The sequence below is a fragment of the Durio zibethinus genome, chromosome 18 (assembly GCF_047325235.1).
Source record: "Durio zibethinus cultivar Kanyao isolate XHJ-2024 chromosome 18, ASM4732523v1, whole genome shotgun sequence".
Classification (NCBI taxonomy): Eukaryota; Viridiplantae; Streptophyta; class Magnoliopsida; order Malvales; family Malvaceae; genus Durio; species Durio zibethinus.
The window spans coordinates 1,901,345-1,917,187 of record NC_143179.1 but is presented as its reverse complement, the minus strand read 5'-3'; the positions used below and the strand labels follow the sequence as shown (position 1 = coordinate 1,917,187).

The 15,843-nt window shown below is 30.4% G+C and overlaps 1 protein-coding gene across 1 annotated transcript; it reads right to left on the bottom strand.

The window, feature by feature from the left end:
* Window positions 1-2,298: 2,298 nt before the first annotated feature.
* Window positions 2,299-4,745, bottom strand: LOC111300237 (desmethyl-deoxy-podophyllotoxin synthase-like). Its single transcript, XM_022895876.2, has 2 exons — window positions 3,801-4,745; window positions 2,299-3,105 (listed from the first exon to the last, which is right to left on the bottom strand). The coding sequence occupies exons 1-2, from the start codon at window positions 4,698-4,700 to the stop codon at window positions 2,479-2,481; spliced, it is 1,527 nt and encodes a 508-aa protein (XP_022751611.2). The 5' UTR covers window positions 4,701-4,745; the 3' UTR covers window positions 2,299-2,478.
* Window positions 4,746-15,843: the final 11,098 nt, after the last annotated feature.

Sequence of the window (15,843 nt, the reverse complement as noted above, 5' to 3'; positions counted from 1 at the left end):
TGAGTTTACAAGCTTAAAAAGTATCAGTGACCTTTCTATGAAACTTATTGAGACATAGAAACATTTTGTATATCTATAGGTATACTTGTGGAATTATCTTTGATATTACCAATTTCTATTGCCTCAGTTAAAGAGCTCTTTTTGCTATGAAGATTATGAAGAACCGTTTGTACAATTGAATGAGAGATTTTTAGATGAATGATTATTTGGTTACTTATATAAAAAAAAAATATATTATGTAATATTGATAATGAAAAAATTTTACAACGTTTTCATAATATGAAAATTCAAAAAAAAAATGTAATATGTTACTTTTATGTATACATAAAACCGTTTTTTTATTCATTTTAATTTATTTATATATATTTAGTATTATATATATTTTTACCTCCACTAAATATAAATCTTGAATCTGTCCTTGATCCTAACAGCGACGGCTGTTACTCCACTACTACAGTCTAGATTTTAACGAGAAGTAGGAGAGTGTCCATGTTTAAACTTTAAGCTACAAGTGTTTCTTTACTTACACGCATCCTCAAGCATTAAAATGCAAGTAGGCCGCCATCTACATTGAAGTTACAAGCGCTATTTTGCTTACGCAAGCCCTCATGGTCATGCGTTAAATGGAAGAGCTCAACTACTAAGCGAGGAAGCGACCGATCATGCAAACCCTGCTCCTCTAAGTGAGTAGGTGACCACATGCACTAAAGCAACTAAACCCCATTTGGATCTGCTTATAACTCTAGTGCAGCACGAATCTAATTCTTTTTCCCCATTTTGTATTGTACAAGCCATTTAGATAACCAAAGAGTTTTTTCCCAAACTAATGTGTTTTATATTCTTATTATCTTAATTAGAGTACTATTAAACTTTATTCCACCAAAAGCAGGTGTTGTTATACAAGTAGATTACACGTCAGCATAATAATTCCACGTTACTCTTTTTTCTCCAATCCTCTCCTTCTCTAACTCCCCACAACTCTTGTTAAAATTTTTTTTTTCCCAACGAAAAAGATATTGGTTAGGGATGAAAAAAAGTCTCCAAAAATAAAATACTGAAAAAATAAAGCCAAAAAACATGTGAATAGAAAATAATTTAGAGTATTATAACGTGATCTTAAATATTTTGCTGCTATCCTTGCAAACACAGTAACTCCTATAAGAAGGGATAATTCTTCATAATAAAAAAAAATATCTCAAGAAGTTTCAAGTAAGAAAAGTGCTTATTGGATAGATTTTTTGGATTTTTTTTATCACAAGACTTTTTGGATTTTCTGATACTGGAGTTAACTATAAAGGAACATATTTTGAATCTATTCATTGTGGTGCTGGACGAAGGATGTGTCCTGGGATGTCATTTGGTATTGCCTATGTTGCACTTACGCTTGCAAATCTACTCTACCATTTTGACTGGAAGCTTCCTGACGGAAAGAAGCCTGAAGTTCTCGACATGACCGAGTTTTTCAGAACTACAATGCAAAGAAAACATGATTTGTGCTTAATTCTCATTAGGTATCATTTCACAACTCAAAATTAGATTTGATAATTCTTATGTTTTTACTGCGTCAAACACGTTTACAACATGAAAAACTATCATGTTAAATTCGTATTTACATGCCAAATATAAAACATTGTCATACCCTATACAATATTTAAAATTTTTTTCAAAGGAGAGACCTACATCTCCTTTGAAGAATTTCTTGACAAATTATCTGAATATGAAGAACTGCTTAAACACCAAAACTCTACCTCTTACCTGGTCATTACTTTTGCTCAATTTTTTTTTGGTATTTGAGACTATATGAATTGGAACCCCGGTCACTAGACCTGGTACTCCAGTACTCTACCAACATATTGGAACAATACTTTTGCTCTCTTTGTTGCTCAATCAAACACATTTTTTGTTTCTAAGCTAAAACACTCCAGGTTTGGTTCTTTTACCAAATTCAATCATTTATGTTAAATGATATTCTTTGCGTACCTAAAGCCTCAAAGAACCTTATTTCAATCTCTAAACTTTGATTCTAACAAGATAACATGGAATTTTTCCTTCTTGTTTCTTGATCAAAGATTTTCACTCGAGGAAGCCACTTGGTCAAAGCCTGAATAGCAATGGAGTCTATGAATTCCAATTCCAAGCAACCGAGCCATTGATCAAACCAACTGCCTTAGCCATGATTGGCTCAAAACCGACTTTTGCGCATCAGCGACTTCGACATCCTCAATCTGGTTACAGTTACTCATATGGATTTTTCTCTTTTTTCTTATTATATGTTTATAATTGTTGATTAAATTATCACAAGTGTCTATATTTTATTATAAATTTATAAAAATATCTTACAAATGAGACAAAATATTAATCACGTGCGTAAGACATGATAAGAAAACTATCACACGTGAAACGGCATGTGTTCGACCAAGCACAATAATTAATCACTATTGAAGTTGTAATAAAACATTTATTTGGTGAAGAAATATATTATTCCGAAGTGATCCCAAAATCACGTGGAATGGGAACTAAGCACAAATCAACCCTTCTTCGCGCTGCACCAGCAAACACTTCGGTCATGTCTAGATCCTCAAACTTCATTCCATGGGGAAGCTGCCAATCGAAATGGAAGAGTAAATTTGCAAGTGTAAGCTCAACATTGGCAATTTCAAAGGACATTCCGGGGCAAATTCTTCTTCCAGCACCAAATGGAATATAGTGAAAATCTGTTCCCTTATAGCTAATTGAGTTGTCATTAAATCTCTCAGGATGAAACTTGTCAGCTTCAGCCCAATAATTTTGATCCCGACAGATTGCCCATGCATTCACCATGATCCTGGTTTTGGCAGGTATCATCCACCCATTAACCTCACAGCGTTCTTGGCATTCTCTTGGAAGTAGCAAAGGAGCAGGAGGGTGAAATCTTAGTGTCTCTTTGATGACTTGATTGAGGTACTTCAAATCATGAACTCGTGCTTCATCTATATCTCTTTTTCCAGCAAAGACACACCTTACCTCTGCTTGTGCTTTCTCTATTATTTTTGGATTTCTCAACATTTCTGCCATCGCCCACTCTACAACTGTAGATGATGTTTCACCTCCAGCAGCAAACATATTCTGAAATTTGATTATTAATTTCAATTAATTTTTTTATTATTTGGATAATAAAGATTTAAATCTTGTTTTTTTTAAATGATATACATGCACTTATCATTTAACCAAATGTTAGCGTATTTAAAAGATATATATCATTTATGTATTTTTACATTTCTGATAAATTTAAAAATAGAGTTTAGACCTATTTAATTAATTATTCCAAGCTATAGAGTTGGTGTCTAATTGAATATTGTTTTTTTTTCTTTTTCTTTTTTTTTTTTACATATAAAGGCCTGTAATTTGAAAATTAGGAAAGAGATTGCAGAAGTTGAGGTTCAAACTCTAAACCTATTAGATATCATCTCTTAAAGATATATGTATAAATCAATTAAATTAAAATTTAAATTTATTGAATATTATCTTTTATATTTAACTAATAAATATTATTATAACTTTTATATTCGTTTCTATTAAAATTTTTATAATTGAATTAAATTCAAGTAAAGTTCTGATTTAATAAAATCAACTTTTTATTCTTTAATTTATCCCTAATTTATTAAACAGAATCAGAATAAACCGTATATCAGAAAATTTATAATTAAAAAAAATAAAAGTTAATTAATTTTAATAAAAATATGACTATATTGATGTAATTTACGGTGGCATATTGTGCATGATGATGAGCATGATTTAAAACAATTAATAAAATAACTAACCATGGTAATTGCTTTGACGCTAGAGGTTGATAAGGGAATTTCAAGGCCTCCATGGTCCCGAATATCCAGAAGAACTTGCACAAGATCATCAGCTACTTCATCTTCACCTCCCTTTGCTGTTGAGTTTCTAACTCTATGTTCATGAATGATGTTTTCAAGAATCTCATCCACTTTCTGACACAATCTCTTACTTTTAGGCCTCATTTTATTGATTAGATGCAGCAATTTGATGGAAGGATACATATCAACAATACTGAGACCACCGAACACTTCTGCAATTTCAGGGAGAAGTTTCTGAAATGCTTCTTGGTATTTGCATTTGCCACCGAAGGCTGTCCTTGAGATTATGCTAAGTGCCGAAGCAAACAACATGTTTCTCAGGTTAATCGACTGTCCAGCTTTTGATGAGATGGTTCTAATTAAATTAGTCATCTCTTCTTCTCTGATTGATCTGAATGATTGAACTCTTCTCTGACTCAACAGCTCTGTCGCACAAATTTTACGTATCTGTCTCAAGTATTCACCGCGGGAAAACACAATATCTTTAAAATTGTAAGTTAACAACTCAGCAGCATAGATATAAGGCCTCTCGGAAAAAATGGAGTCATGGGTTTTCATCACTTCTTTAGCTGCTTCTGGTGATGAAATAACGACCGTCGGTACTTCTCCAAGTTGCATGTGCATCACGGGACCATAGTTCTGGGCGAGGCGAGCAAGGCAGCGATGAATTTCGGTGTCGATGAAGAGGTGCATGTTTCCTATGAGAGGTAATTTCGGTGGACCTGGTGGTAGCCTTGATGCAGAGCCATTGGCTTTGGGTTTCATCCATGTCCTCAAGGCCATGAATATTAAGTAGACCAAGGGGAAAAGGGTTAAAAAGTAGGGAAGATGGTTTTCCATTAGAGCAAAGAGAAGTAGCTCCGCAAGATCCAAGGAATAGGTGATTCCCAATGACAGGTTCCAAATTTTACAAACAACCGTTTGATTTTTATAGTATTATAAAATTTTTAAAAGAATTATAGAATTAAAATTCTATGATTTTATAGTTAAAAAGTAAAAATATTATAGGAAACATAATTTTGAAAATTTTGTTGTTAAAAAATAAATGGGAAAGGTAAATAAAAATTAAAGGGAAAAAGTAATAAAGATAAAATAGTAATTATAACTAATCTTTTCAATAATGTAGTGATTAATTCAATTGGTTAAAATTTATTTTTTTCGATGAAAAAATCTTAAATTCGAATTTTGTCAATAGTTATTTATTGGAATCATTTTGAATATACAATTTATAATAAATTTATTTTAAATTATTAAATATAATATATTTTATTTTGATATGAGAAACTAAATAATTTATCTACTTTAAATTTTTTCTTAAAAAAAAATCTTCATTTAATTATTTAATTAATAAATAACCAAATTTTTACTTGTTTTTTCCGAAATGAGAAATCATTACTCAAATATCAATTGAAAATTTAGGTTATATTATTTGACTTTCGTACAGTATACAAAACCATGGTCCCTTTTCATTGACTTAGATTTATCAGTTCACTTTTTTCTTTATATTTTTCCGTCTTTGCTTCTTGTCGATTCACTTTATTGCTAAAGGATTCAAAGAAGTGGTTACTCCATATCCATTCAAATTTTATCTTCTCATCTTGCCAAACTATTATTGATAGATGATTAATGGTAGTAATCTAAAACCAAGTCTGTACCAATTTACAAATCGTCCTTTCTTTTGTCACTATCACCGCCTCGCGAAAAGATAATATGAAATAATTATTCTACGTTAATACATGTTATTACCATTTAAATTATATCAAAAAAATTAATTATTTATTATATATTAAATATTATAATTAAATAATAAACATCTATTTCAACAAATTTATGAATGATAAATATAATAAATAATTACTTTTTTAAAAAGTATAATTATGTGATGTGATTTAAATGAAAATAATATATTTATCGATATTAAATAACTGTTTCATTTCTCCTTTTTCCTACGACTATTAACATTTAGAAGTCTTGCATGTGGTGAAGAAAATTAAGAAAAAATGGGAAGGAAAATATGATTGAATTAATTAGTCGGAGTAGTGGCTAGGAGCAAAAATAGTAATAATAACTTCCTTTTGAAAAGTAACAAAGTTTGCCCTTCATGCGTTGCGTTAGTAGCTAAAGCTAAAGAGCCCTTAGAAGAATATAAAGACGTTAGTTCAAAACCAAGATCTCCTTCTATATTTTTTCAAGGTTATGCCCATTCTGTATAAAAATAAAAGTAACGAAATTTTAATTTCCTCCCATATTAATTGACACAATAATTACCTTTTCTTTTGTGGTAGGCCAACCTTTTAATCAATTGTGGTGGAGCTTGCTCTCAGACTTTATTATATCTTTCTTGTCAAATACTTAATTTGATATATATTATAACGTATATATATATATATATATATATATATCATGTCATGCTGTCAATAGAAATTTGGATTTTTTAAATATGTGTATATATATATATATATTTAGGTTGAACACTAAATTAATGAATCATTTTTTTTCTGTAGATATTTCAATTTGTTCGAGATGCTTTTAATTTTTGTTAACAAAAAAATAAAAATAGAAAATTTGAGAAAAATAGAAAAAATAATTGGTTGAATTTGGGTAAAATTATTGGAACTAGGTTGTAGTGTTTAAGTTGGATTTCAAGTTAAAGTTTAAAAGAAATTAAGATTCCTATTCGTTTCGGATGAGGTTATGTGGTTTTAATCTTATAAATGCATACTCAAATATGAGGAAAAAACTATAGAAAGAAACATAGATACATAGAGACACAGAGAAAAAGAGAGAAAAAAATTAGAGAAAACATGCAAAAACAATCGGGAATTTGTTGAATTATTTTTTTGAAAAAAATAATTTCTTTTGGAAATTTTTTGAAAAATTTTCAGATTCCAGCAAAATTTGAATTTTTCAACGACATTCTGACGCAATTCCCAATTTCAGGTGAAGTTGTCAATTTTCGCCGTTTATTTTTCAAAAACTGATGAATTTTTGACCAGATTTTGACGACCCTATCTAGATTCGATGAAAGATTGAATTGGTATTCTTAGGGGCTTACAGAAAAAATGAGAGAAATGAGGGAGAATAGAGAAAAAGGGAAGAAGGAAAATTTTGTTAATAAGGTTGAATTCAACCTTATATACCTTGTCAAGAAAACGTCCTTTTAGTGTTAAAAGACCTATCAGGATCCGCATGTTTTCATTTGGGTAACCCGACCTATAGCATTGACCTGCGTACTAGCCGATCCTTTGAGCTGAGCTGAGCCATCAAACCACATCTCCATAGCAACTTTCTATGCCTCTAACCGAGCCGCTTCAGTCGGCAAGCTGAGCCGTTTCTATTTTTTGGTATTTTTTTATTTTAGTAATATTTTATTTATGTGTTTGTTTTTTAATATTTTTGCATGATTAAATTTGAAAAAAAATAGAAAAAATAAAATATTTTTTATGAAAATAAATATTAATTATCTAATGATGAAATTTATAAAAATTTCAAATGGTAAATTTTTGTAAAGTTCCTAGGTAAAAACTTTTTTCTAAGTTTGTTCCACATGGTAAAATAATTTAGATAAAGTTTCAATAACAATAATTAATATTTATTTTCAAACAAAAAAAAAATTTGGAGTTAAATATAAATTATCCAATGATGAGATTCTTAAAAATTTGAAATGGTAAATTTCTTAAGAAATCTCTAGATGAAAAATTTCTCTAAATTGGTCCCCAATGGTAAAGTAATTTAGATGAAATTTTAATAAAAGTAATTATATTTTTTTCAAATAAAAAATTTTAGTTAAAAATATTTGACAATTATCCAAGAATGAGATTCTTAGAAATTTCGAATGATAAATTATTAGGAAATCTTTATATGAGAAATTTCTTTAAATTTGTCCCAAATGGTGAAAGAATTTAAATGAAATTTCAAGAAAAATAATTGTCATATTATTTTCTTTTCAAAAAAATAAAAATAAAAAGAATTTCTAAATAAGTCCAAATGGTGGAGAACTTAAAAATTAAAAAAAATGAAAATATTTCTAATTTGGCCAAAATGGCCGAAATGACAATAATTCTAAATGGCCTAAAAAAAATAAAGAACAAATAAAAATAATTAAATATTTTTTCTAACGATGGAGCCTTTTCAAGAAAACAAATAATATTCTTGAAGTGAGAAAATATTTTTAAAAATTCTACCAGATTGATAGAAGAATCTTAAAAATAATTTTCAATATTCAACATAAAAATTAAAACTATTAGAATCAAATCTTTAGGATAAATTTAAAATTAAATGGTATCATCTTTTGGATGAGCATGTGGGGATACTATAACCTTTTCTATATGTAACTGAACTCCCAAACCTTGTTCTGGTTTGTTGACCCAAACTTATTCTTTTAGGGACCTTTAGTCAAGCTTTAAAACTCTTTAAGAGAATAGATACCTTAAGTGGTTAATCACAGGTAGATAAAAAAAGATTGGCGACAACTTTATTTGTTAAATCTAACTATAGATTTACAAATCTATATGTTATGATACATTCAAAAGATAAAAACCCTAATTAATTCTACATATATTCCCAAATCAAATCCTTTGTCATTAGCAGCCCCCTTTGGTTTATTTTATGAATATGAAAATTTTTGTGATAATCATGTAATTTATGGATAAAATGTTCTTGACAATCAACTTGAAAATTACATTATAGTTTTAAGGTCTCGTGATGACTTTACAAGCTTGAAAAGTATCAATGACCTTTTCATGAAACTTGTTGAGACATAAAAACATTTTTTTTATCCATAGATATACTTGTAGAATTATCTTTAATATTACTAATTTCTACTACATTAGTTAAAGAGTTTTTTTGCTATGAAGATTATGACAAACCATTTGTGCAATCGAATGAAAGATTTTTAGATGAATGATTGTTTGGTTACTTATATAGAGAAACATATATTTTGTAATATTGATAATGAAAAGATTTTACAACCTTTTCATAATATGAAAATTCAAAAAAAAATTGTAATATGTTATTTTTATATATACATAAACCGTTTTTTTATGCATTTTACTTTTATATATATATATATATATTCAACATTATATATATTTTTACCTCCACTAAATATAAATCTTGAATCTGTTGTAACGGTTTTGGGACCGTCAGACGTAAAGGAGTTTTAAAATCAAAATAAATGAGAGAGTTGCCACCAATCTTTGTTAGGGTGTGATTGGCCACCCAAAAGTTTATCTTTTCAATAAAACCATAAAAGCGAGTTTAAAGTTTATCAAAAAGATAAATTTCAATCTACGAAAAATCAGGTTGGATCCCGGAGTCGGTTATGTGTGGGGAAGAATTAGCACCCACATAACGCCTATAACTTGGTACCATTTAATTATGCACTATTTTCAGTGTTGAATAAAAATGGTTTCAATTTGAAATTTAACACTAATTCCCTTCATTTGAAAAAATAAAATTTTGCTAAAGCTCTTTATTTAGGAATATTAAAAAAATCTTAAAGTTAAAGAATTATTTTAAAATACTCCAACATCTAGGCATAATTTAAAATAACTCTTTTCGCTTAAGATTTAACACGATAATCCTTAAAATGAAATAACAATCTTTATAAAAAATAATTGTTAGTGACTCCAATATCTAGGCAGAGTACCAAGAATTATTTCTTTCAGAATGTTATTTTTATTTTATTTTATAATATCATAATTTTTTTTAAAAAAATGTATTATTCTTTTTTATTATAAAATATTTTATCATCAAACAGTAAATTAAAGAGAGAATAATGATAACACGCTAATGTATGTATACTAATGAATGTCAAGTAAAAAAAATGTAATTTAAAAGTTGGGTTCTTAAGTATAATGGAGCATCCTGACTCTCCAACATTTAGACAGAGCTTAGGTGTGACTGTTTATATTTAAGAATCCAATTTACTATTATACTTTTTATTTGTTAATCTTATTATTAATGCGAATTAAGAACTTGTGTGAAAAAACTTAACGAAGTAAAGTTTCCTAAACACCCCATCATCTAGGCAGCATTCGAAAACAAATTACTTCAAATGAGATTTTCACACGTGTTCTTAGAATTTTCAGAATGTTTTGAGTAAGGGCTTGAGTAGAGGTTTTAAAGGTTAGGGTTTCAAGATTTTGAAGATTCAGATTTTAAGATTTTGGGTTGAGTTTTGAGGGTTTTAGGGTTTGATTTTAATTAGAGGGTCTTAAGGTTTGGATTTTAGGGTATGGAAGGTTTAGGATTTTGATTTTAGAGTTTGGAGATTTTAGGGTTTTGGTTTTAAAATTTGAGGTTTAGGGTTTTGATTTAAGGGTTTGGATTTTAGGGATTTTGGGTTTTGGGGTTTGGATTTAAAGGTTAGGAGGTTTTAGGGTTTTGAAATTTGAGAATTAGCATTTAAAATTTCGTTTTGTTAAGAAAAAGCGAACATCTCTAAAAATCTCCAACATCTAGGTGGATTTTTGGAGCAAGTTCGATTTTAGTGATTTTTGAAAATTAATTAAAATTTTTTTATATATACTTTTTTATAAAAATTTATTAATAATAATTTCCTAACATCTAGGTGAAATTATTTTTAGGAATACGTTTTATTCTCTCCAATATTTAGGCAGGGAAAATAAGAAAAATTATTCTTATTATAATTTTTTAGATTATTATTATTATTATTATTTTAAGAATTTTTAATATTTTTTTATTAGTTATCTTACTTGTTTTCATTTTTATTATTAATAAAAATAATCAAATAATTATTTTAATAAATTTAAAATTTTATCATGCATAAAAATAAAAATAAAAAAAATTATTCAAAATAACAAAAATAATAATATATAAAAAATAAAAAATTCAAAAAAAATTTTTTTTTTACCTGAACCGGTCTGATCAACAGCGGTTCGGTTGGACCGCAAAAGGGTTTGGTTTGGCGCGTAGTTCGATTGAACCGACTGAAGAGCAGTTCGATCGGGTTTAGGGAACAGTTCGATCCGGTCTGGTGAAATCGGTTCAGAGCTGAATGAGGAGCCTGGTTGGTGGGTCGGTTGCGCGGACCTCGAGTCGATTTCGGGTTGACGCGTGGATCTCCTTAGCTAAAACTATGTCGTTTTGGACATTCCTCTAAACAACGTCGTTTTGAATTTCAGTCTTTATAAAAGCAAAAAAAAAATTTTTTGCTTTATTTTTCTCTCCTCTCTCTCTCTAGCTTTCCTTTCTTCAAAGCCTTTCTCTCTAAGCTATCGAACGATGACCGTCCATCGCTTTGGTCGTCGTATCTGATTGCCTGTCACCTGCGATCGAAAAGTCAAAAAAAGGTCCAAAAAAATTCTCTGTATTCTCCTAAGCTTTGATCCAATCTTCCTTTCACTAGAAATTGCCCCGATCGACGTAGATCAGAGTTTAAAGATTTCTGTTTTTTCTTTACTTTTTTTTTAAACCAAAGACTGATCTGATTTTTTATTCTTGTAGGGAGCTTCGATGCTGAGGTTCCTCCCTACGGGGGGGACTGTTTGTCTTTGCTTTTGTTTTTCTGTTTTGGGGGTTTGTGTGGGTAAAGAGGGATCAGTAATGGTGGGTGAGTCTGATGGAATTGGCTTTTAAGGTGTCGTAACGTCTAGATCCGGGGACCTATCGCTAGACATTTACTTTAGGGAGTCGCCACCAATCTTTTTTATCTAGGTGCGATTGGCCACCTATGGAATCTGTCCTTTCAGGGAACACTTACGTTTAAGAGTCCCTAAAAGAATAGGTTCAGGTCTGCTAACCAGAACAGGGTTCGGGAGTTCGGTTACGTGTGAGGAAGGTTATAGCACCCTCACAACGCCCATCAAAAGATGGTACCAGCTTAAATTTGTGTTATCCAAAAGCTTTAAAATTTTATCAAGTAATTAGTTATTGGAAATTATTCTCAATTGACTCTAATACTTTTAGCAGAAAATTGAGAAAATTCCCTCACCTCAGGAGTATGCAAGAAAACTACTGTTTCACTTACAGAGGCTCCATCGTCGGATTATTTAAAGAAAAAAACAAAATCAAAATTAAGATAGAAAGGAAGGGAAGAATGATTTTTTTTTTTGTAGGGAAAATTGATACTTTCAACTTTTCCCTAAAAATATTTTTTTGAAATTTCGATTTTCAAGGAAAATTGATACTTTCAACTTTTCCTCAAAAACCCTTTTTTTGAAAATTTATTTCTAAGGAAAATTGATACTTTCAACTTTTCCCTAAAAATGTTTTTTTTTGAAATTTATTTCTGAGGAAAATTGATACTTTCAACTTTTCCCCAAAAATATTTTTTGGAAATTTATTTCTAAGGAAAATTGATACTTTCAACTTTTCCCTAAAAATATATATTTTTTGGAATTTTTTTATTTTTATTTAAAGAAAATAAAATAATAAAAAATAAATAAAAAGAATATTACATAAACCTAATCTAATAAATAAAAAATAAAAAAAACAAATAAACAAAGAAAAAAAAAAAAAAAAAAAAACCTGGAGCGGCTCGGATCGCGGCTCGGCTCGGCTCAAGAAAGAGAAAACGGCTCGGGGGAAGCGGCTTGGCGGCTTGGCTCGGCTCGGCTCGGCTCGGAGGGGGCTGGCACGCGCGGATCAGAAAGCGGGTCGACGCCCGGGTCGGGTCGGGTTCGACAAAACGCGCGGATCCTCTAGGTTACTTAAGGCCAAAACGACGTCGTTTTGGGAGGGTATAAAAGGCACTTTCCTCCGTTTTTCGGCAGAACGCTCCTCCCCCTCTCTCTCTCTTCTTTCTTTTTCTCTCCCTTCTCTCTAGAAACCGAAGAACACCGGTGCCGGATTCTGGAAATTTTCGCCGGAATCTGGAAATTTCACCGGAAGTTGGTCGGAAAGTAGCCAGTTTCTGGGATTCTTCGCCGGAAACTGGGCAGGTCGCCGGAAACTTCAATGTTGGCCGGAATTTTCGTCGGAAAATTCAAACTTCGCCGGAATTTTCACCGGAATCTGGAAATTTCCCAGAAATTTCCAGAAAAAACTTTCGCCAAAAATTTCTAAAAATTTTTTCTCACTCCCAGAACACTCCTAAACTTTTTCTAGCTTCCTATACGCCTCCTTTTCTCTTAAATCAGTAACTTTGCTTACTGTTTTCTGTGTGTTCTTGAACTGTTCCAGGAGGTGCTTTATATAGGGATTGATCAGGAGTTTCTGATCAATCCCAATTCCTCCTTGGACGGGAATTCAGTCTTTGAATCCAATTGGACTCTCTTGATTGAATTCCCATTCCCGGTAGGATTCTTCAGCTTCAATCTTAGCCCTCCAAAATCAAAAATAAAAAAATACTAGATAATAATCAGATAAATCAAAAGATATTTAAAAAAAAAATATCTGATAATCAGGAAAAATCAGAACAGATAATTAAAAATAATAATAATAATAATAATAATAATAATAATAAAATAAGATAAACCCAAGTATATATTACAAAAAAAAAAAAATAATATATAACTGTATAAATAAAATACATATAAATCTAATCTGAATAAAAATAAATAAATAAATAAAGATATACATAATAATAATAATAATAATAATAATAGAATACATAAAATACAAAAGAAGAAAAAAAAAATATACAGGATTGAAATGGGCCTTACCCATTTGGGTTAGGCCCAATTGATCTGGGCCCGGACCCAATTGGGTGTCTACATAAGGGATGGAGAGTTAGGTTTCTGGCATGTTCTAGAGGTCCAAGAGAGGCTGAAAGGCGAAACGTTGGGGGCTTTATAGGGTTGAAAATGGTGGTAGCCAATGGAGCATACGTCTGGCAAAGTATGGGTGTGATAGCAAGATAAGGTTGATGGTTTCGAGCAGTTGGGGCAAGTGAGGTGCATGGGCTTCAATGGGATTGGGGATGGTGGTGACAGGGTGGGTGGCAGTGGTGGCGTGTAAGGCACCACTGCTATCTTGATTTTTTTCTCTTTTTTTTATCAGTTATCACTTTTATTCTTATTTTTTTATATTAATTAAATTAATATTATATTATTATTAAATCAAAAATTAAAAATGATAGATCCGAATAAAATTTGATGTTTACGTACTGTCTTTGATCCTAACAGCAACGGCTGTTACTCCACTACTACAGTCTAGAGTTTAACGAGAAGTAGGAGAGTGCCCATGTTTAAACTTTAAGCTACAAGCGTTACTTTGCTTACACGCATCCTAAAACGTTAAAATGCAAGTAGGCCGCCATCTACATTGAAGTTACAACAGCTATTTTGCTTACGCAAGCCCTCATGGTCATGCGTTAAATGGAAGAGCCCAACCAATAAGGCTAGCAAGCGACCAATCATTCAAAGCCTGCTCCTCTAAGTGAGTAGGTGACCACATGCACTAAAGCAACTAAACCCCATTTGGATCTGCTTATAACTCTAGTGCAGAATGAATCTAATTCGTTTTGCCCCATTTTGTATTTGGATAACCAAAGAGTTTTTTCCCAAACTAATGTGTTTTATAATGTTATTATCTTAATTAGAGTACTATTAAACTTTATTCCACCAAAAGCAGGTGTTTTATACAAGTAGATTACACGTCAGCATAATAATTCCACGTTACTCTTTTTTCTCCAATCCTCCCCTTCTCTAACTCCCCACAACTCTGGTTAATTTTTTTTTTTTTTGCCAACGAAAAAGATATTGGTTAGGGATGAAAAAAAGTCTCCAAAAATAAAATACTGAAAAAATAAAGCTAAAAAACATGTGAATAGAAAATAATTTAGAGTATTATAACGTGATCTTAAATATTTTGCAATCCTTGCAAATCCAGTAACTCCTATAAGAAGGAATAATTCTTCTTCATAATAAAAAAAAATATCTCAAGAAGTTTCAAGTAAGAAAAGTGCTTATTGGATAGATTTTTTGGATTTTTTTTATCACAAGACTTTTTGGATGATAATGAAAGTATGATATCATTATTCACCAAATTCTTTGTCCATTACCTCCAACCAGAAAAATGCTTTTTAAATTTTATTCTATAAACTTTCTCGTGTCTCAAAATTTTTCATCTTTTTTATTTAATTTTTTGGTTCTGAATTTGCTTTTACTTTCTTATTTTCTGTAATGTGGGTTTTTTTTTATCAAGAAAACTCTTTGATTTTGCTGGTTTTTTGGGAGCCATGAGATAATTTCCTTCCCTTACCTCTTCCACACTTCTCTCAGTTTTTATTTTTTGATTAAGGATTAAAAAAAATAGCTAACTGATGGAGAAGAAGTCAATCGAGCAATGTGTAATAGTTTTGAAGCGGTAAAGTAAATAGGATAAAAAAGAAGCCAATTGAGTTGCGGTTTGACTAGCTAATACCCCGTCCAATTCGAAAGAAAGATATGCATCGCAGGTATTGGTTTTCAAAGCCCCCATCTTCCTTGATTTCATTTGGGACAAAAATGACTTCTGGACTTAGTGCTTAGAGTTTTAGGATCATGAGATTTTCTAATTCCTTTGGTTTCTCTTCAAAGTTCTTAAAAATTGTTCTCTTTTAGTTGTGTAATATTTGATTACTTTTGTTATTGAAAAGCAAGACTAATGGAGCAGTACAGTAAGTAAGCCTTTTCTAATTAAAATTTTGACAGTTTTAATTAATTAAAATTTTTTTATCTGACATGAAATCCACATATAGAAAATACCTCATTTTAAGCATTAAGTCTAAAACTACTATATTTTAATAAATAAGATTAATGAGTGCCTTAGATTATGAATGTAATCGATCAAGTTCGAGTTGATACAATATTAAGTTCGAACTCGAACTTGATTCAAAATTTTAGATTCGAAATAAGGTTCAAATTCGATCGAATTTTATTTTTTTAGCTCAAGTTTGACTCGAGATAAAAATTGAATTACTCGAGTTTGCTCAATAAAGCTCGATTAAAATGTAAAAATAAGCTTAATTCTTATATTAGACAAAAACTCGATTATTTGTACTTGAGCTCGAGCTTGAGTTTGAGATATTTTATTA

Excerpts from the sequence above, each read along its gene's own strand:
- LOC111300237 (XM_022895876.2), bottom strand. The coding sequence starts at position 4,700 with ATGGAAAACCATCTTCCCTACTTTTTAACCCTTTTCCCCTTGGTCTAC. Across the intron at positions 3,106-3,800 it reads GCGTCAAAGCAATTACCATG|AATATGTTTGCTGCTGGAGG; the intron begins GTTAGTTATTTT and ends ATCAAATTTCAG.